The sequence below is a fragment of the Prinia subflava genome, chromosome 1, assembly GCF_021018805.1.
Source record: "Prinia subflava isolate CZ2003 ecotype Zambia chromosome 1, Cam_Psub_1.2, whole genome shotgun sequence".
Lineage (NCBI taxonomy): Eukaryota > Metazoa > Chordata > Aves > Passeriformes > Cisticolidae > Prinia > Prinia subflava.
Window position 1 is genome coordinate 54813027 of NC_086247.1, and position 22739 is coordinate 54835765.

The 22739-nt window shown below is 34.7% G+C and overlaps 1 protein-coding gene across 3 annotated transcripts in view; it reads left to right on the top strand.

Annotated features, from left to right (window-relative positions):
* Window positions 1-17385, top strand: part of CDH7 (cadherin 7) — a 71515-nt gene extending 54130 nt beyond the window's left edge. For 2 of the 3 annotated variants that reach the window (XM_063397214.1, XM_063397232.1), the window contains 5 exons: window positions 2264-2400; window positions 4299-4420; window positions 5819-5936; window positions 8005-8256; window positions 15544-17385. In XM_063397214.1, coding sequence (XP_063253284.1) covers window positions 2264-2400; window positions 4299-4420; window positions 5819-5936; window positions 8005-8256; window positions 15544-16037 — 1123 coding nt within the window. In that variant the 3' untranslated portion in view covers window positions 16038-17385. Of the gene's footprint in view, window positions 1-2263; window positions 2401-4298; window positions 4421-5818; window positions 5937-8004; window positions 8257-9400; window positions 9413-15543 lie in introns of all 3 variants that reach the window. The other variant, XM_063397223.1, reaches the window with a different exon arrangement.
* Window positions 17386-22739: the final 5354 nt, after the last annotated feature.

A 22739-nucleotide genomic window follows, 5' to 3' on the forward strand; every position in this document is an offset into this window, starting at 1 on the left:
AACTATTAATCTATAAATAAGTATTCCAACTTCCAAACATTGGATTATATTGATACTGATTAAAAACTAGATTTGTTACAATTCAGAAAATGTTGAAATCATAAGATCAGACACAGAACCTTGACAATACCAAGGACTAGAGAAAATAATAAATGTTTTGAAAATAAGAGGTTATCTCATAAGGACCAGAGAACTACTGATGTTTGAACTAGCTTAAATAAAGGATTTAAAACTCCTGCAGCTCAAAGATTTTCAAGTACTATGGCTATAAGGAATTAAGGGATTGAACGCATTAATTTTTTTTTTTTAGAATTTGAGTATGGATACAATGCTTATAAATAAGGGAAATTGCTTGCTTCCCATGCATAAAATTATTTTCTCCTTGTTTCATAAGAATCTGTCATCCAATTTATATAACTTGTTTGCTTTTCCTCTCTCCCTCCCTGTCTCCCTCATCTCCTTCCTTTACTGCTTTCTTCCTTTTTGTCTTTCTCACCACTTCTCCTTCTCCTTCTCCTTCTCCTTCTCCTTCTCCTTCTCCTTCTCCTTCTCCTTCTCCTTCTCCTTCTCCTTCTCCTTCTCCTTCTCCTTCTCCTTCTCCTTCTCCTTCTCCTTCTCCTTCTCCTTCTCCTTCTCCTTCTCCTTCTCCTTCTCCTTCTCCTTCTCCTTCTCCTTCTCCTTCTCCTTCCCCTTCTCCTTCCCCTTCTCCTTCTCCTTCTCCTTCTTTTTTTCTCCTCTCCTTCTCTTTTTCTCCTCCCCTTCTCTTTCTCCTCCTTCTCTTTTGACTCTTAAAGCTGCATAGTGATAGTAATTGGGATAGTGATAATAACTGGGAAATCTAAGGATTTCTAAGGGAAATCTGGCAGGAGATTGACTCTCAGCTATGAGGCCTGCCAAGATTGCATAGCAGAGGTGACAGGTATAGTCTCATGGGGAAGCTTGCCAGCCACAAAGCAGCTTTAGAGCACTGCTGACCTTATAAACAACAGTACTGGCAAGAAATAAAGTGAAACATGGCCTAAAGTTAAGACAAAATGAAAGAAGAAAAGAAAAAGTGAAAGAGGGAAAGCAGTAATCGACAAAAACTGCTGTTACTGTTGTTAACTTGTTAGTCTCTCACTGTGATATAATACAGCAAAGCAATTCTAATTTTGTAACAAGGCTCTACACTTAGTAGAGGGATAGTAAAGAGGGATAGATAAAAACACAGTAATACACTAAAGAAGATGGTATATTACAACACAGAACAAATAGTTTCATAAGATCATTGTGTCTAGGAAGTTACATTTTTTAATTGCCTTGCATAAATCTTTCTTTCTATGTTGTTAAAGAATTTGGTTAATGTTGTATCAATAAACTAATCTATCATCAGTGTGTCAGTAATTGCAATGATCACACTTGATCTGGTTCAGACATTTCAATTCACCCTGAGTGTAGGGAAGTGCTCTGAGTACATACTTGACCTAAACGAGAATGCAAGAATCTGACCCAATAATAAATCTAATGTCAAGAACATTCCAGTTGTAAATCTTAATCTGCCTAATCAACTGCCCCTTACTCTCAAAAGGGATATAAATAAATCACCCACAAGTGTTTTGACCTTTTCTCTTATGCTATTTTCAGCTTGCTAATGAGCTCCTAAGGAACCCCCCTTCGTAAAACAAATTGTGAGGTAAAGATATGTTAAGCCAAAGAGTTAAGGGCAGGAGCCTGTGTTTGTCTAATGACAGTAAAGCATTGTGAGCCGGCAGTGATGACATGCAATCCCTTGACCCTAGTCTGCATCATCTTTGCTTTTTCCCCCTTCCCCTGCAGCTCTGGGTGACTCAGGGGCTCTTCTGCTGGTGATAGAAAGCTCTGCTCAGACTGCCAGCCCCCATGGGATCAGTGCCTGGCTGACACAGCCTTGTCACCAATTCCAGCTCACCCTTTCCTTAGCTGACTCTCAGAAGGATGTTGTTTGATTAATTCCTGAGTTTACTTTACAGCAGAGAGAGAGAAAGAAAAGACAGAGGAATACCTATGACCTCACTTAAAATGACATTGAGGGAGTGGAGCCTGCCACTGTCACCACAAGTCACTGTGTAATTCTCTCACCTTTGCATGTGGCTTTGCTTCTCTCAATGCCCCAGGGAAACTGGACTGAGCAATGCTCAAACTAAGGAAACAGTGGAAATGCTTTCCCTCTAATAAGATGCCAGTGAAATATTTTTACAAGCTGTAATTGAACACAAATGAAAAGTTTCTTTCATCCTTTACCTAGGTATTCAATAGATCGAAACACAGACCTGGAGAGGTATTTCAATATTGATGCCAACAGTGGAGTCATTACAACTGCCAAATCTTTGGACAGGGAAACTAATGCTGTTCATAATATCACAGTGTTGGCCATGGAAAGCCGTAAGTATCCATAGAAAGATTTTTATTGACAGTTTGTGTGTAAAGCCTCAGCCTTGGTTTTGATGAGCTTCATTCAGAGAAATTCTGGCAGTTCCAAACTGTGGCAGTTAAAAAATAACATATTACTTAATGCAAAAGAAGTCTGAATGATAAAAATTTGAAAATGCAACAGTTTAGATGTTTGCTCTTTCATTTGCTTCACACCTTGTACATTCTTTTGTCTTCTGAAAGACAAGTACAAAGCAAGACGAAATATATTAAGTCGGCAGTCTCACACTAAGTGTCATTACAGGAAAGGTGATATGGAAGATAGGGGAGAGTGGTTACCCCATCTCAGTGAGGGCACTCAGAGTTGATTGCTGTTGGTCAACTACAGCATTCTTAGAAGATATAAAGAAAAGGGGATGTGAATGCTAATGTGTTTTCATTTTCCTGACTCTAAGGTACCACTGTAGAAGTTACTTTGTACTTGGTATCTTTTTTTGGTGTAAGATGAAAAGTGTTAAAAATGTAATGCTTCAAATGGATACAAGAATTCTTCTAATGCAGATTCAGACTTTTCTACTTTGAATACATTTTGTGAAGTGCTTCTATATTTGGTGAATTTATATCTTCAAATTTCATCTTTGTTACTACTCTGTTGGGCTGTGATAATAAAAAAGTTCTCACTTCTCTGGCTTACTGTTGTAAAAGTCATCACTTCTTGATTTTAGTGAGCTTAATTTAACATTTAACCTGAAAGTTAAGACTTGAAAGTTAAGTCTCTATGAATTTATCTTGTATTATCAGAAGTAAAATTTTGGTCTGAAAACCCAAAATGGAAACCAAAAATTTTTAGCAGAACTGATGAAGTAGACAAGGGGCATACCTGACACAAATGGGAGTCTCGGAGCACAAGTAAAAACTTGTACTGCTTGAATTTATATTCATGCCTGCTTGGCTTTCAATAAGCTTAGTTCAGCAGAGAAAAAATGTGGTGTCAAAATGGTATTTCACATGTGGTGTAAAAAACCAAATCAATTCACATTTGGATGCTTAAAATATTTATTAAAATGTGGTTACAGTACACTATAAAAAGATGGATACGTATTTAGAGTTTTGTAAAGTTTTTCATTTTGTCCTACAGTAACACTAATATCAACATTTTTGGTAGAAAAGGATTATAACAACTCTTTTCCCTGCTCCAAAAGAGCAAAATAATTATTGCAAAAACAAAATAAGTATTGCACTCACTGATGTCCCTATGCTTAGTCCAAAAAAAAATTTATTGTTTTAGGTTAAATTATGACATCAGACACTGAACATAGTCATGGTTTAGCTAGAGATATGCATCAGTTTAGGATGTGATTCATATTTAAGGTGTTCAGGATGTTAATGACAGTATTGAAATAAGTTATGTTCATTTTAAATACATTGAGATGTGCTTCAGAATGCAGTTCTGAAGCATTCTTCTTTCCTCTTACACAGCTGATAAAATTTGGGTTTTGACTTCTTAATAGACTGATCCATCTAAATTTCAGCAAAAGAAAAAGAAAAAAACATGTTTAACCCATAATAATCATGCTATTTCCAGAGTGAATAGTGATGTTCTGGCTAGCTTGGTGATGATTTTACATCATCTTGCTCTTATCCTCCCATGTGATTGGATTCAATGCTGTGATTAGTGAGTTAGATTTCAAGTGTGTCTTGAGAGTAAAATCTTATGTTAATGGAAGCAGCTGGAGTACAGAAATATTAGTCCAGAAGATCAAGACAAGAACTTCCTTTGTATTTGACTGAGGAATTACATGGATTTGACATGCATATCCAAAAGAAGAATGCCAATGAAAATGATAATGACCTTCAGAATAAATTGCAAGGATCTCCTCTTAATTGTTTTATTGGACTTTTTCCTGTAGAGAATCCAGCACAGATTGGGAGAGGCTATGTAGCCATCACAATCCTCGACATCAATGACAATGCCCCTGAGTTTGCCATGGAGTATGAGACAACTGTCTGTGAAAATGCTCAGCCTGGTCAGGTATGTCTTGATAGATTTTATGTTTATTTTTACCAGAAAATCAGCCATTCATTATGAAAGCCTTTTAAGATTTTTTTTTTTAATAAAGAAAAATCATCTTACAACAATAAAAATGAGGCTCTGATGAACAGTGCAAGCAAACAGTAAGAAAGATGCAGGTATAAAAATTATTGGCTGAAAGTAATGTTAAAATCTTTGGCTTTCTTACTTGTGTAACTGATACGTTTTGCTTAACTCACCTAACTTTGTATAATACCAGAGAACCCATACTTCTTCCTAATTTTTGTGGGAAGTGGGAAGCAGTAACACAAAGGTTATTCTGAGACTAAATATCCACCATTACGAAAATGAGTACACACTTTTAATCCCCCTAGAATGTATGGACCTTAAGGACACAGTTTCACAAGGGGAATATATTCCTGTTTTTTATTCCTATATTTTCTTCTACCTAAATATCTTCCAGGTCGTCCTAGACTTAACTAAATCAGTCACTTGCTGTTTGTCCTTAGTGTCCTTCATATTTGGCCTTTTCCTCCCTACTTTGGAGGACCTCACAAAATACATGTACTTTGTCAGTCTCTCCTCCCATTTCCAGAAGACTAGTAGATGTTGCACCTGCATAGATCCCACATATTTCCTGGAAAACTTTGCACTTCTGTGCCTTCTCCCAGTATTGTCCTTCCTGTGCTAGATGTTTATTGCACGTTTCAAAATTACCTCATAATTTAAATTCTGATAAAACCCCACAATGATTATTAGCTTGTGTTCATGAGAAACACAGACTATGCACTCTCTTATTGTTGTACCTCTCTGTTTTCCCTGTGCTCTGATCAGAACTGGGCCAGGGAATTGGAGTTTCCAATTTTTGTGGATTTTAAGCAGCGATGACACTTACTTTAGAGGTAGATTTTGACAGAATTTTAGAAAATGAAATGAAAAAAAGTAATGAAATTCCAGAAAATAATCATATACTTATGATGTGCCTTTCTGTTTCTTCATTATGTTAAAAAAAAAAAAAAAAAGGACATGAATTCAAACGCTCAGGAACATCACAGTTTCCTTGGGAAGGTTTACAACATTGATTGCAGTCACTGATAACTACACTAAGAGCTGTCCAGAAGACACAATTCTTCCACTGCTATGTAGTTTATTACTCCAAGCTCTGGTGAATAACAGGACCTAACTTTCTTCTTGACCTTGAAGAGCATTGCTCTGGCCAATAAATTTTGGACAGGTAGAGTCACACATTAACTGCCCCTACATGCTTAGGAGATTAGAAGACCAAAATGCAAGGTGATTAGAACTCGAGGGAGGGTTGATATTTTGATAGGTAACAGAGGGGATATGTAATGTACATGCACATATGCTTCAATGAAACCCTGATGTATCTCAAAACAGGTGATCCAAAAAATTAGTGCAATTGATAAGGATGACCCACCAAATGGCCATCAGTTCTACTTCAGTTTAACAGCAGAGGCAGCAAATAACCACAATTTTACATTGCAGGACAACAAAGGTAAGAAAATTTTGATTTGGGAAATATTTACCACTAGCACTTTCCGTTTTCAATACAGCATGCTTATTATATAAACTTCTGTTCTGGTAAGGACATAAACTACAATCAGCCTGCCAAATAATTTTATCTGTAGACTATTTGTCAAAGGAATTAAGCTATTCTTAGAATCATTTAAACCTTGAGCCTTAAACAGAGCAGCAGCAAATCTTTAAATCTTTCCTTCTCTGCCCTGCCCCCCCCATCAATCACTCTTCACATTTTTCCCTGTATTTATAGATTTTTATCTAAATTAGATTTAACCTTGGGGCAGTGACTGAAAAATGTCCAGGAATTCTTGTCTTATATTACTATAACTTAGGGCATAAAAAATAAGTGGACAATAGACAGAAATATTTTGTGACTTGTGGAGATTTGTTTTGTTTTGTTTTTAGAAAAACATATCTTTCCAGTAACTAAGTATATCCATTTTTGAAGAATGCTTTTGAAAAAGAAGCTGCCTATAATTTTTGCACAGACTTCTTACGACTGTTTCCTCAAAGACTCCCACTGACATCCCATTTCTGTTAGTTAAAGTATCTGAGAACACGCTCTAATTACTGCCCTCATTAGTTGCACTGCACAGTGCAGCAGCTGGGCACAAGTCAGGCAGTTTAGCTATTAGCCGTAGCAAACAGAACTAAATAGACAGGGTATTGCTCTCACATTGCTCCTTTATGGATCAGTACTTAGCCAGAGCTACAAAGTCATCCTATTAGTAAAACAAGAAAAACAAACATATGGACGCTGAAGGACACTATTTGCACAGGAAGACTTTGAATAATATTCAGCAAGTATAATGTGTGACCTAATAAAGTTCTTCCACGCAGCTCTTCATTGCCTTACCTTACATGTAGTTGATAAAATGCTTAATTTTCTTCATTTGCATTTCATTTTCTAACAGCTTGCAGTTTAAAACTGAAGAGTCCAAGAGTAGCAATGAGCAAAATAATAAAAGTGCATTAGACTAGGACTGTTCAGAAACCAGACATCATGAGAACTTTAAAGTAATTAATGAAAAGAGACCCTATTCCAAAGAACTTATAATTTATAAAAGTAGTAATAGATTTTTGTAATGCCTATAAAATCAGTGGAGGTACAAGACACAGCGGCACCTGCCTCATTTGACATTAGTTAATTTTGTACATCTCTCATGTGATATTATATATCAGGAGGTGTTTGCATATTCTGCCAGATAGATCATAATAGGTGACACAATAAGGTAACTTTACTGACTACCAATATATCTGTCTTTGGATAGATAGGTAAGTAGATAGGTAGACAGACCAACTGAATGAACAGTTCTATACATCCTGAGGGATGTAACTCCCTATCTCTCAGGACCTCTCAATCTGTGTTGTACACAGTGAGTTTTGCACATATCTTCTTGAATGCACGAGCTTTCTAATCACACAACTCAGACCAGTGTCAAACTATACATTTTAGACTGATTATAACAGCCATCTTGAACCTCAGAAGAGTCTAAAAACAACAGCATGTCTTTGGTGCATGCACAATTACCTTGTTTGTGCAAGGACTGTAAATTTTTTTGCATTCGAAAAAGTATTTAATTGATCTTCAGAACCTATTGTCTGATTAATATGGTCACTGCTTGCATTAATGTGATATCTGTACCTGTAAATAGTTGAAATAGACGCTTGTAAATTAACTGGAAACATATATTTAGATACCTAATCTGATCACTGAAGATAATTTTTTTCTTTTTATAATGATGTCTTCTTCAGCTTTCTATCCAGATACTGAAAATATGAGCTTCACTAAAAACAAATGGACCTCTGCATTTTTGAAATATTCTTTTGTTGAAAACAGAAATCTTCTTGTTTAGTTGTGTGTGATTTTTTAGTTGATCTTACCTCTGCAGCTTCAAAAATATATGACTGGGAGAGGTAAACTTATTGAAATAATATGAATGTTTTTATGAAGTTTTTAAGTAGAAGGCTATGGTATTTATAGGTTTGTGTTTTAGAAAAGTCACATATTTTACAATTTGTCTTTTTATTCCTTTATCTAGATAATACCGCGACAGTATTAACCAAAAGAAATGGGTTTCGAAGACAGGAGCAGTCTGTTTTCTACTTGCCAATATTCATAGTGGACAGTGGATCACCTTCTCTTAGTAGCACTAATACTCTCACCATCAGGGTCTGTGACTGCGATGCAGATGGGATTGCTCAGACATGCAATGCAGAAGCATATATCTTGCCTGCAGGACTTAGCACTGGAGCCCTGATAGCAATACTGGCTTGTGTCTTGACACTGCTAGGTATGTCTTCTTTCTGTTACCCTTATTTTCCATTCAGTGCATCATAGCAAAAGATACATGCATATAAACCTCAACATTCCCCTCTGCCCTGATTTCTGTGAACAGGCAGAGATAGTAGTCAAGAAAGAGCAGCATTTTGTATCATTATCACAAAAAAACCCTTTAGAGGGATTATCAATTTAGATACTTTGTTTCTATATCAAGCTGTCTGTGGACAGATATAAGAAATAACAGTAAAAAGCAAAGAAATATGACTTGCATCAAATGCAATATTGAAGAGATAGACAATGCAGTTTATGGAAGTACTGGGTTTAGTATACTCACCATATAACAGTATCAGTACAGGCATAACTGCCTTTAAACATTTATCGATTTGCATAGAACAAAAGATATTTGGTAAATACAACAGATGCAATTCACTTATGAGAATCATAATGAATTGACATCATCTGCAGAGTGATCTTTTGTTACTCCTGCATATGGTAGCACAGCTGGATTTTATGTTAAGCAGTGAAACTGCAACTGGATAAAAGGCCGTGGAAAAGAGTGGAATGGTGTCAACATCCTAGTTTGCCTAGCATTTCTCGTGTAATTCCTCATTAAACAATAAATGGGAGAGTAAGGGATGAAATCAAGAAATAGAGATGAAAGATAAGGTGAGGAAAAGTGAAGTTTTGCTTTCTGTCCGAAAATCCCTGTGTTAACAAGGGTACCTGGTTCAGCACACAAGATTTTTCACCAGTGTTGCTCTCAATTAAGAGATTTTTCTGTTCCTTGACTGTACATACCAGTCTAAGGACAGGGAGAAGACCACAGTCTTCTTGTGTTGGTATAATCCCAGGATTTTATCTGCCACTGTTAACAAGACAATGTGGACAGGTCAAGTCAAGAGACTTGTGTCCAAACTTCTGCTGATGGCAGCATATTCACCATTTCTTCTTTCGCACTCTGATTCATGTTGCTGAAAACCATTAGAAGGAAATGTTCCTTCTGCTAAAATATTTCTAAGGGACTACAAAATGAAAAACCTGTTGCATACCTTTTTACAGAGTAATAAAAATCACTACCTCTGCAATGAACTCAACCAACTTACTCAGTAGCTATATATATATATATATATATATAGGAGGTGTCATTTCTAAAGTTTTCCATCTCCGTGACATAAAAAAATCTAACACCATAAGACTTTATTCTCACTCAACACATGGTTAGGCCTAGGTTTAAAAAATGGAAGGGAATTATTGCCAAAAGTTTTAATGAACATTTTTAAATACCATTTTTCATGTGGCATTTCTAGACAATTTATGTACACAAATGAACTTTATTTGGACTTGAAACTAAATGTTAGAGTTCAAAAAGACATAAAAATATTCCCTTATATCAACTGGCATTAGTATCAGTGAAAAAACACTCACTTTAAACTTTAGTCCAATATACTTAGGAAGAAAAATACTGTAACCATAGCAATTCATTTGATCCCAAAATTAAATGTCACCATTTTTGTTATACATGAGAAGTGAGTTTCTGAAGATTAGATAGAAAACTGCTGTAGGTACCAGGCAGCTTGGTCTGGTCGTAAACTTTTCTTAAATAGAAGCAGTAGGATTCAAAAAGACCACTGAGTGGATACACAGAATGTTGGCACCAAATAACCTGCTTATTTTTCTCTTATTCTTCACCAGGGGTCAAATACAATCAGTAAACCAACATACCTGAGCTTTTATTCCAGTTATTTTTAAAGTGTTCTGAACAAGAATTTGGTAAAATATCTTGCATTATTGCAACCTCACCACTGATTTTATTTTGTTAAAGACTTTGGGTTTCGAGAGTCATCTGTCTGAAGGCATCAGTGTTGTTTATCCAAAAAGATTTGTATGATCCACTGTCATTTCCAGTCTAAACTGTTCCTTTTGGGTACAGTTCAAGGCTGCAGGAGCAGGTTAAGCTGTGTTTGTATGATAACCCTGGCTTTGAGTACTGCATTTTGATACTGTATCCTGTTTTAGTCTCAGCCACCTGCTGGTGTCCACAAGGAAGAGATACCTAATCATCTCTAATGCCCGGTGAAACCCAGCTGCTTATCTGGTCCCAGAGCCTTTCTTCTTCTCTCATTTGCAAGAATATATTTTCTGCCAGAAAATATATATGGTGGTATTTCTAGGAATTTACTTTTTCCCTTCTGCTCTTTGCATTAATTCCTGAGAAAAATGCTGAAGGTCCATTAGTACACCATAAAAAACAGGCTTCAGCTGTTGGCAGGTGGTTCCAGGGCTGCGACAAGGGATGCACATTTTTATGTAAGACTTTAACAGTGAAAAGAAGTTACAGTCTACTGGATCAATATCTTTTCCTAACCCAAGTTTAACACGCAGTGTTAATCCAATCACATTAATCAATGTCATCTTAATGTGGGTGGCAGTTGTAAAGCAGAGAACACATGAAATTTGCATAGATGGAATGAATACACGCGTTCTGGCACCGGTGTCTTTAATTCTCAACCAGCTCTTACTTTCTTAAAGTTAGTATGATACACTTTTTGATCTCACCCAATACATCCCTATGGCTGGAATATGATATGATAACCATTTGTCTTTACCAAGATCCAAATTGTCTCAGTGGGATTTCTTAGTGTTATTACTTTTACTTAATTAACCAATCAATTTTAGATAAGCACAATGCTTTCACTGGCTCTAAGAAGGAAGAATATTATTAAATCACACTCTTCTATGATTATTGTATGTAACATGGTATAGACTACTCTTTTAAACTAAAATAATTTTTAAAAGTTTAAAAAATTTAAAAACAAAATTATTTTCTATCTTCATACTGACTGATGGAATTTAAGTTGTAGATTTTATTTCACAAGAAAATTTCAGTACTTTTTTACTTAATTAAAACAGCTTTTCAGTTATGCAGTAAGGCAAAATTTTACACAAAGAAAAAAACAAAAAAAATAGCACAAAGGATATGAAAAGGCAGTTTGATTAATTTTGGACTGCACATAATTTTGAGGAAAGTAAGTAGGAATTATTTTAACTTTTCTGAAAATTATATGGTAATTTAATTCAAGGTAATCTGTTTTTAAGTTAGCATCTTCTAGAAACAGTAATTGCTTTGTAACAACTGTTTAGCATAAAATGTTTACATAAAATCACACAGAGAGAGTATTCACCTGTAGATAACCTAATCACATTTGAGAGGTTAAGTATTTTCTTTGCAATAGAAAGCTAGATTGGCACAATATTTTTTCATGATTTTTTTTCTTTCATACTTCTGAATACAATCTATTAGTGTCACCTATTTTCTTAAGAAGACTGAAGAAAGCTTCCAATTGGCCTGGTACTAGAGTTTACATGAATAATAGATTGATAAAACTTGAAAATACAGCTTTAAATTTTTTTTTTCAGTTCAAAGACAGCAAATTTGTTATCATTATCAAAATACCTGCAAAACCCAAATTAAATCAGAACACATAACTGTGAGTTGTAAACAAGAAGAAACAGTTCTAGTCATAAGAATCCTATTCTCTAAATAGGTATAACGTGTACAGAATATGACTATGTAATACGTGTAGAGTTTGGCCTTGCAGGTTTGAAAGTGATAAATGTGTAACTGGGAGAAAATGTTTAACTGGGGGTACCCAAAGCAACACTTCCAGAAAGTGGTTGAATATGAAATGCAGCAGCTGTTTTCTGAAGAAGAGCAGATTAGGGTCACTCAGTGTGGGTATTTAAAGGTCACAGTCACTTGGCAAATATCAGTCCAAACTGATTAAACAACAGGTGAAGCTTGTTAAGTGGGAATTAAATTCAAGTTTCCTGAGTCTTGGCCTCTGTAATCCCCAAATCTTAGCTGACTATACTGGCAACTGCAAGGTATAACTAAATAGGTTATTAGTGAGCTGCTTAGATGGCTGAGGATCTCCAATCATCAGCTTTATGAATCATGACACACCTAAGGCATAACCCAGTGTGCAGATCTGCTCACCGCTGGTGCAGCTTATTGCTATAGTAAATTCCTGGCTTGGGGGTGTCGTGTATACAAGGCATGGTAATGCTTGTGATTTAGCTCTGTGCCTTTCTGTACAGCTCTGCATGTAGTCCTCTCCCTCAGGGCGTCTCACGACTTTTATGGCTTCCTTACAATTACGTTGCAGTTGCCTTGAGTACAAAAGGAAAAATTATTACTAAACCAGAGAAATACGTTCAGGTGAACGAAACCTGACTTATTACCAGATCATACCAAAATGGAGATTTCATGGTAATTCGAGAAAGCACACTGAAAAGTGGCAAAGCAAAAATCCACTCTTGCATTCAAAGGTGTTTGTTTAAAGACTGATTTGGGTGTACTGAAACAATAAATATTAGCGTTAAATGTATACTAGACACAAGGATAAAATTGTGTATTGGCACAGCTAATGTAAAGACAATTTTTTGTCTTGGCTATTGTACCTATTAAAGGAAATCAATATTTCTAAAAATTCAGGTAAATCAGAAGAATTACAAGGTTAATTTAAATCTGTCCTTGTTAATTCTGGTTATTAAGTCTTTATAATTAGTTGCTTAAACTATCAATTGACTTGTTTATTTGTTACATCACATACAAAATCTGTGTTGTCATTTCACCTCCTCAGTATGAGTTGGGTGTATCAGTGTGGAGCCAATCTAGTGCCCTCAATGTGCAACACATACGTGCCTAAAGGTCTTCCACTGTATCATTTCTTTGCTAAGAATCATGAAATTAGGTTTTTAGAAGTTCATACAGTCCCTAATTGCTAACTTAATCTCTGCTTTTGTCATAAATGTAGAAAATAAAAACCCACCATGACTTAATGAGAAGTGAAAAAACTTTGAAACCATTTGCATTTGATTTAGATAGCAGTGAAAATTGTTTAGGGCTTGTATTCATCTCTGCAGCTCCTGCAATGCAGCTAAAGCTTTGTTCATTTAGAGGTTAAACTTTATTGTTCACGGCTGTTCAAAGGCTAGAAATTAATAATCTTATAAAGTCATCTAAATGCTAAAATATTTAACCTTTAGAAAGACTCCATATTTTTCTTGGCTTCAAGCAAGTGTGAGAGGTAGAAGGAACACTATATAAAACATTCATTGTATCTTGATTTTTATTACACCTTTAGGCAGACCTTCCTACTAAGTTTCTTATTTTACACTTATTAGCATGTCTTTAACTTTCAACATGAAGTATGTTAAGAGGGACAGTAGAATAAAAATGCATTTACACTTCAGTAAAGAAAGTTATTAGCTGCTTGCTTATATGGCAATAAAAATGCGGCAGTAAACGTTAAGAATAATAATTAAGAAGTTATGTCAATAGAAATCTTGGTTTAAATATCTATTTGTACTGTTAGCAGGCTAATTTCACTTTTAAATATCTTTTACAATAAAGAAAAATATTGAGTGGTGTGCAGTTGTATCTGATGATAATTCTATGTTCTCTGCCGTATAATTTACAGCTTAATTTGTATTATACAAATATCAGAATGTTTTGAAATTTCACAAATGTCACTTTAAAGGTCAATGTTTCATATTATTAAACTGCTTATGTAAATATTGTTCAAAGCAAAATGCCCCAAACTAGTGGCTTCTGAATTCAATACATAAAGGATGAATCAGGTAGATGCCAGGGGCAAAAAACGTGAAAGGGTGATGCTGATTATGTAGTAATATAGTCATGAGACATCCATTAGTAGATGGATTATCGGATATGTGCTTGGTAGGTACTGAGAAAAGAGGAAAGAGTTGTTGCCTAATATATTTGTAAAAAATTTTAGGGGGAAAAAAATGTAGTTGCAGTTTTATTTTTAGACATGTGTGGCTCCAAAGGGAAATAAAAATAGTGCAGAAGGACATCTCTGGCTTTAGCCAATTCCAAATAGTACCATAATATCTGTAGATATATACAGCTTTCTTGCATGTACAAGTTGCTGGTTTATTCTAGCCAAGTGGTCTTAATATTAAGACATTCCTCACAATGCTTAGATTGATAGTGATTTTAAGATTCCTCCATGAAAAGGCTTTCAAGAATGGTAGTCCTGCATCATGCAATTTGTGAACGCCATTTTTGAGGCTACCTAGGGAACCTCAAGCGTAATTTTATTTCTTTTGCTTTTCCATATGTTTCTACAACATTTAATTTGCATTCTAAATAAAGATTGAAAATGTTATCAATGCATATAATCACATATGCTTAATATGAAAAATAATCATAAAATCAGAAGAGATTAATTAAATGTGGAATGACAGTTTTCAACATACTGTTATTTTTACAATCACAGTGGTGCCTGTGATTTCCTAGGAGTGTCATTAACTCAGCAAATGTTATCCAGATGCTACAATATATTATTAATTATTTTCTAGGAGGATGATTCACACTCCATCATGTCCCACAGATGGGTGCAATATTCATACTATTGGTTCCATATTTTGTGTGTCACCAGGGGTGTTTCTCTACCAAAACTGTATTAGAACAAGAGGAACCTTAAGCTAGTTTCATGCAATGCTTTTGGCTGCCACTGCATTTTAGTATTAGCTTTCAAGCTGAACCAAACTTTAGTAGTTAAAATTAAATAAGCAATTACATTTCTCGTATTGGTTTATCCAGTAAACTCTAACCCAGTTCTTATTAGATGTAAGGCATAAATCTCAAGTGCAGTACTTTGCACGTTTCAGGAAAATGAGATCTTATATAGAGGTGGTTTTATTCCATAGACTAAGACAGTCTTATTTTACACATTGCTTAAAAATTTGGTGTTTTCCAATACAATTTTTTAAACTTTATTCAGTAGATATTGGTCATACACTTTAATTCAGTCACTTCCCAAACTATGGTTTTAAAATTCTCTTGCATCTGTTTATGAATGTGCTTTTATCCCTTGAGCATTTAGGAAAAGGTCTCTTTTTTTTCTTTTTTTCTTTTTTCTTTTTAATTATTATCATTTCATGTTTGTGAGATTGTCATAGTCAGACTGAACCAGTATTGAAATATTATGTTTAGCAAACAATATAGGATATTAAAATTAGAGATGAAGATGCTAATCCTGAATGATTTGGGAAATAAAAAGCTTATAGTTTAAAGCTTATAGCTTTGGTCTAAAAAGCTTATAGTTTAAACATCATTTCATAATCTGCTAAGTTTCACATCTAACTGCATAAATTGCTTGCTCTTTCCCTGGGTCTTTGCCATATAAGTTAATGAGTAATTCCTACATTAGGAAAAAATATGAGAAAACTTCAACAGTGCTAAAACTCTAGCTTTTCTTTGTTCCAGTTCTCGTCTTGCTGATTGTCACCATGCGGCGACGGAAAAAGGAGCCTCTCATTTTTGATGAAGAGAGAGATATCAGAGAAAACATCGTCAGGTACGATGATGAGGGTGGTGGAGAAGAAGACACAGAGGCTTTTGACATGGCTGCCTTGAGGAACCTCAACATCATGCGAGACACCAAGACCAGAAGGGACGTGACACCTGAGATTCAGTTCTTAAGCAGACCAACTTTTAAAAGTATCCCGGATAATGTCATTTTTAGGGAATTTATCTGGGAGAGACTAAAAGAGGCTGACGTGGACCCCTGCGCGCCGCCCTACGACTCCCTGCAGACGTACGCCTTTGAGGGGAACGGCTCGGTGGCGGAGTCGCTCAGCTCTTTAGATTCCATCAGCTCAAACTCTGACCAGAACTACGATTACCTCAGTGACTGGGGCCCTCGTTTTAAAAGGCTTGCAGACATGTATGGGACTGGACCAGACTGCCTATACTCCTAGCCTTGGAACCTTTCTCTGAAAATGCACTGAAGAATATTAAAACGGAGAACTCAACCTAACAGACTGAGGAAAGTTGTAAATATTTCTCCATTTTTTAAAATTTTAGGTTTGTTTTTTTATTGCTTTTTTTTTTTTTGCCTTGATGAAACATATCTTCATTAGACTTGTCCTAGTGACTGCACAGACCACACAAAATATGAGCATTTGGTGGCATTTTTGATAAAATGAAATGCTCAGACATGTTCAAATAGATAGCAAACCTCAAATACCTGCAGAGGCAACTCACTTTCAAGAGTGTGTTATACAGTCACCTCAGTGAGCTGGTGATACTCTGTAGATGCCTTCACAGTATTGCTATATGAAGAATACAGAGTCTCTGTTTTAAGAAGAAATAAATTTTCAATTATATAACTAAATTCAATATTACAGAACATGGTATTTACACAGGCAAGAGGTTTCTTTAGTAAATTTTCTTTACTGTGTGCACACAGCTTACTAGAACAAAAGCAGAAGGACTGATGAAAACAAACAAAGGCCCAGGAGATACTTTTTGTGTGTGTGTTTCTCCCTGTTTGTTCCCAGAACTATTTAATTAGAAATCTCTGTAATTTTCTGGGTAGTTTTTGAAAAATTATTGTTTGTACTATGAAATTCCACAGTGTATTATCAACTTACAAAGTAGCTTAAAATCCACATAAAACAATAAATATGGACGTGTAGTCTTATGGCTGGGAAGTTTTGTGATGCCCATGTAGGTATAGAAAAGGTGTTGCTATCTATTTGCTATTTTTTATTCTCTCTTCTGATTTGTACAGGAGAATTTATCCTTTTTTATTATCGTTTGACATAAAGTGTTATATTTATTTTGGAACGCCAATCTCCACTAAATTCAGGTCCATTTTACTGCCTCATGGTTTTAGACTTGTCAGAACATGCTGATTTTTCTCCAGTCTCAGATAAACGTAGGAAATGAAGCATGGAAGTGGAGAAATTACAGTAAACAATGCCACCCACCATTCATCCCACAGAAAGGAGAGCAGCTCCAAGGATGTGCAGTTGTTCTTCTGAGCCATTACCAAGTCTGAGACATTTAAAGAAAATATTTGTACATTGAATTTTTTGAAAGAAGACTGCAGAGGTAGCTGGGAGTGTCTTTAATGCAAGATTTAATTTTCAAGGTTAAATATGCTATATGCTTCAAAGACTGTAAACACCTTGCTTTTCTGCTTCCCCTTCTCTTTTGCTGCTGATGAATCACAGTAAAAGATTTTTCTATTTCTTTCTTATGTTAAGCAATGTTATACTATTAACTTCAGCAGTCTTTAAGTCCTGCTGCACATAAGTATTATTTCCCCAAGGTGTTAACTCACTACACATAATTTCTATGCTGGTTCAGGAGTGCCAAAACAGAAGGACAACTGTTGTTGGTTAATATACTGTATGATTTTGAAGTAGGATTTCTTAGAATAAGACAACTTTTTTATGATTCTGACAATATTTATACTTCATCTTTCATGTTTTATTACTAGATAATAAGACATATTCAAGTAAAATAGTGGGTTTAGGTATTATTTCCAATTTTGTTTTGTTTTAGGTAAAATGTAGATGAGTTCCTAAATTAGAATCTGTTCCTGCAAATTTTTCGCTTGTACCTCACTTGAAATGACTTGACCTGCCTGCAATTACTGAGAGACACATAGAATTGTTTACAGAACTGTGTTTGTGAACAGAAGGTGTTCCACAGAGGATGATGCTCACTCTAAAAGTACTTCTTTCTGAGAGAAGGATCCTTGTACTGAAATCCTAATGTGAGAGTGGTGTGAGGGTGGGGAGTGGGAAACTATCATCAAGGCTTTGTAGTTTTTGCAGCCCTACATTATCAATTAACTATATGAAAGTGGCCTTCAGCTCCAACAGAAAAGAAAATAATTTTAATCATCTACAACATGCTTAATTTGAGTTACATTTTAATAGACAATCATTGTTTCATAATTCAGTAGATTTGCTTCTAGTTGTATGAAATATATATATATAGGCATATATATATATGACAGATTTTGTAATGGAACTGAAAGATATCATCCATGACTTTTAGTCATACATGTAAGATTTTCAATAAAAATATTAAAAAATAGAAAAAAAACCACCCCAACCCATGTGTATACAGTTTAATGAGAGCAAGATATGCTGCAGAATTTAAGCAGGTATTAAATCAGCAAGGTTCTGAGAGAACAGTTTTTCATTAATCTCCTTGTTCTTTGTGGGAAGATAATTCTTGCATTTGGATTAAGATGTCAAAAATGATGATTTTACCACATAACATTCACGGGAGATTTACGTGTGGTTTAGAGTAAACAGCCCAATTTCCTTGGTTTTCTACCTTCCGTATCTGTAAAAATCCCCGAAACCTCCACTGTTGGGAAACTGTGCTAGGGAGGGTTTTTTTTAATGTGCTTTCTACAGGAAAAAATATTCTTTATTCTGATACCATAAAAAGTCTTGCATATATATGTTTTCTGTTGCACGGTTCTAATTTGATTAAGTTTGCTATTACATTCTACACGCTTGCCTACTGATTGTGTTGTTGCAGTAAGAGAGGAAGTTGAAAATCCCTTATATTTGATGACAGATTAATGCAGTATATACATAAGGGTGTGTGTAATACATATACTATATAATGCTCACCAAAAGTCAGCACTACTATGGGTTTTTACAGTTTGTAATCTGATTCAAATTCTTTCATTGAGTCTTATTTATGTTGCATAGCTGAATGGCATAAAGTATGTTCAATTAACTAAAGAGTATAAAATGCAAAATATTTTTTCTGTTTCCTGGAAAGGTAATGAAATTATTTGGGCAAATTAATTAGAAAAACCCTTTAAAAAGACTTCCAATCATATTTATTTATTTAACTTTCTGAAGAGCTTCAGTATCTAACTAGAGGCCACAAATCCTAGATTAAAAAAAGTATGTCTAACATTGCAATCACTCCCATCTTACAGTGGAATAACGTCTTTCCTTCTGCCATATGCCAATTGAATAGGTTTATTTTAAATTGAGATTTCCAAGAATCTTGAAAAGTTTTAAGACTGCTACTAAAATACCCACCCCTCCATAAAATTAAGCTGTTTGAATACTTAAGGTAAAGACTTCTTACTCTGTTTTGACCAGTGTGAAATCTGCTGAATTCAACAGATTGCGACAATGGACACTCAGATATATATTCCTTATTCAAAAGAAAAAACTTAGTGTACTTGCTCTTCCAACTAAGACATAGCACAGACCTTCCTAAGCCTTCTAGTTTTGGTGGTTGCTTAGTACAATCACTATAGGACTCATGAACTTTGATGGTACCAACTGAAATTTCTCCTACTCTTTAAAAATTAAGGAAACAAAAAAAAAATCCAACTTCCTTTTTACTCTTTCTTTTATTTGTTGTTTTGAAAGGGAGAGAGATGATTTATCGAAATATCCCATTTCATTTAAGGTTGTTTCTTAATTTTTTTCCCTGTTTACCCTTCAGGTGCTAGCAATAATTAATAAAAAATGTTTCCTATCATTTTTTTCCTTCAGAGATTTTGAATGAAAACATGCTACACAATAAAATAATTACAGCATCTTATTTTTATGGAAAAATACTCTTGTATGATATCAAGGAAAGTCATAGTGTCATTCTGAAAAGAAAATAAATATAAATAAAGCGTACAATTACATCGGCTTTTAAGGTCCTTAAAGATTTGAAAGGTGAACACGATTACCTATATCGAACCTAGTAGTAAATTCTTGGTTGTAGTCCATCATGTGACTGATTTTAATTTTTTGCATTCAGGTTTTTTGTGTACTTTGGAATCTGTGTAGAATAATACCTATTTGAGGCATCATTGTCTTCACCTCATTAGTGATAGAAGGGGTCAAATATATTTTTACTGTTCTGTGACTCTAAAAGTGAATTGCTAAAGATAGAAATGTCACTTTATTTATTTGACAGAAACAAGATGCCAAGAGCTCTACAAATTGTTTTCTTAACTATGCCATCCTTAAGTTTGCCAGACCTACATCAAAGTTTCTCAGATACATCCTAAATTCATCCTATATTTTCACCCCAGAATGATTCCTTTCACACCAAGAATTATTCTTCAGTTCATTTTTAATGCAGTTAAAAATGCATCATATTTTTCACTGATTTTTTTTTTATAGATTTCTTCCTTAACTTTTGGTTTTTGAGCTAGGGGAATCTCAGTATACAATATAATCTATTTTCTGCATGAAGGGAGTGAAAATAAATCTACATAACATAGGCTGTAGTTTGTTACTATAATTTAGCTTTTCTCCTAAAAGAAAGAAAAAGTCTTTCCCTATGGCACATAAAATCTGTGAAACCATACAATAGCCTACAGAAATATATTGGCTGAAAAAACTTGATTTACCTTGTCATTATATGACACAAGATTGTAATGGAATCTTTATGTGAAGCATTATGTATCTAATCAAACACAGTGAAAGAAGAAACCAGCAAAAGAATTTTCTGGAAATAAGATGAAATTTTCATTTGAAGCCACAGTGGTGTGCTGCTAACACTCCTCATACGTGAACACATATTTTCTAAAATTATATGTATATTTAAGTATTACACTCCCAAATCATTTCTTTTAAAATACCTTTTATTAATCAGAGAGTATCTGGAAAAAATAATCCTACCCTCAAAAACTTTTTTGTCCCCATCAATGATTGAGGTAGAAAAATACAATTTACACTCAGACAAAACTTTTAATATTGCTCCTACGATGAAAGCAAATTGGTGTCATATTTTTTCCCAAATTAGTTTAAAAGCTGTTCCAAATGTTGCAAGGACTGTGATTTCTGTGAATTTTTTAAAGATATGGTATCAGATTGAAATTCCTATTCCTAGAAATGATGAAAGGTTAAATGAAGTCTAATATTTAGATTATTGACTAAGGTCATAAACCTGTTGTGGTGAATGCTGAACCACTAAAAAAAAATCAAGGATTTTACTTTCTTCTTCTATTCACCAGTATCTCAATCAAAGCCAGAATTTCATTGTCCAGCAAAGCAAAACCATGTGAAGTCTAAGTTGAACACAGTAGGTAATTAGGTCTTGTCTCTTCCTCACAAAGGACAAAAGACCATTTGCCTTGTCATTCTAGTCACATATTCTTTTCTAAATGTCTTGACTGCCTAGGTCATTCTACCTGAGACCTGTGAAGTTGTTGTGGTTTGGGGGTTTGGGGGAGGTGAGGTTTGTTTCTTTACATTTTTGTTAATGTTAAAATTCGTATTCTTGCTGAAATGCTTATGTTTGAACGAGCTGATCTTTTTCATTGAATTTTTGGGGTTTGTTCTTCTTTGGACAAAACCATATTGGCCATGTATATCCTCACTTTTCTTCTATTTTGACTCCAAACCCACCTTTTCCTGTACTGTTAATAGCAAAAAGAAAGTCCTGAGATGTTCCCTATCTTTGATGTCAAGAAGCTATGAAGAAAAAGATAAACAGAAGATCAACAGTGCACTGAAACTAATTTGTCTTTTTCTTAAAACACAAAGTCACAAATTCCATAGTTAAGCTGCCATTAACACCATTCAAATAATGACATGGATTTAATCTTAAAACCTTAAAATATTCTGGCACTACTATCAGCAATTTTTACACATTTCATGAAATCATATTTTAGAATTGTCAAGGTTTGTTACCTTTAACCCAGTTTCACCACAACTACTTCTATCAGCATCTTGGTGCACAGAAAAAGAAGGAAAAATTGCAACGTAAAACAGCCCAAGTGCAGAACTCTCCTATGTGCACTGACATTTAATGCAGCATTTTAATTACTGCTCTGCCTTAGTATTCCTCATACACTGATCGCTTTTCCTCTCTTTGGGACTAACTACTAATAAATTAAGATAGTGTGGTATCAAGCCAGATATTCAAGCCACATTAGACCATTTGAGTCTGACAAGAATATTCAGTCTGAATTTTAATGTCCTTCTATTTCCTTAATGATCAGAACACCCTTTTTTTTGTCATCAGACTGTTGAAATTTTATGAAGAAAGAAGTGTTTACTGATTCACCTACAAAATGTTAGGCAAAATCTTGATCATGTTGAAGTGTTTGGCAGATTGCCCTATGGCTTTCAAGAGGTGTCAAGATTTATACATTGTTAGGGGAGACAGATAAATTATCATGTACATCATCAAGCTGGGGGATTGTTGCTTTGAGTTGGATACCTTTTCTTTTTACACAATCTCTTCTACTGACTTTCCCATTTTGGAAGACACAATCTCTTAGATTGGCAATGCAAGTAGCTTAATAAGAATTTTTTAATGGCATAAGCTCCATACTTACTGTCAGCATAGTACACATAACTTTGCTGTACTGAATAGTACCCTTGCTCATAAAGAACATTTCTGTGCACACGCTAAATACATAGTGCTTGGAAAAGTTTACATTTGATGAAGCACCAGTGGTAAAATACTGCCTGGAGAACAAAACTAGATCAAAGCAAAACACAAACAACAGTTTCTCATTAAAATAAATAACATACAGAACTTTCAGGCTATCAAAAATAAATTACTATACTTTCCTTAGACTGTGGGATCATCAGGAGCTTTACTGACTTCAGTGACTGCATGTACAATCCAAATTAACCATAATCTTCTTGTTTTGAAACATTTTGTCTTGCTGA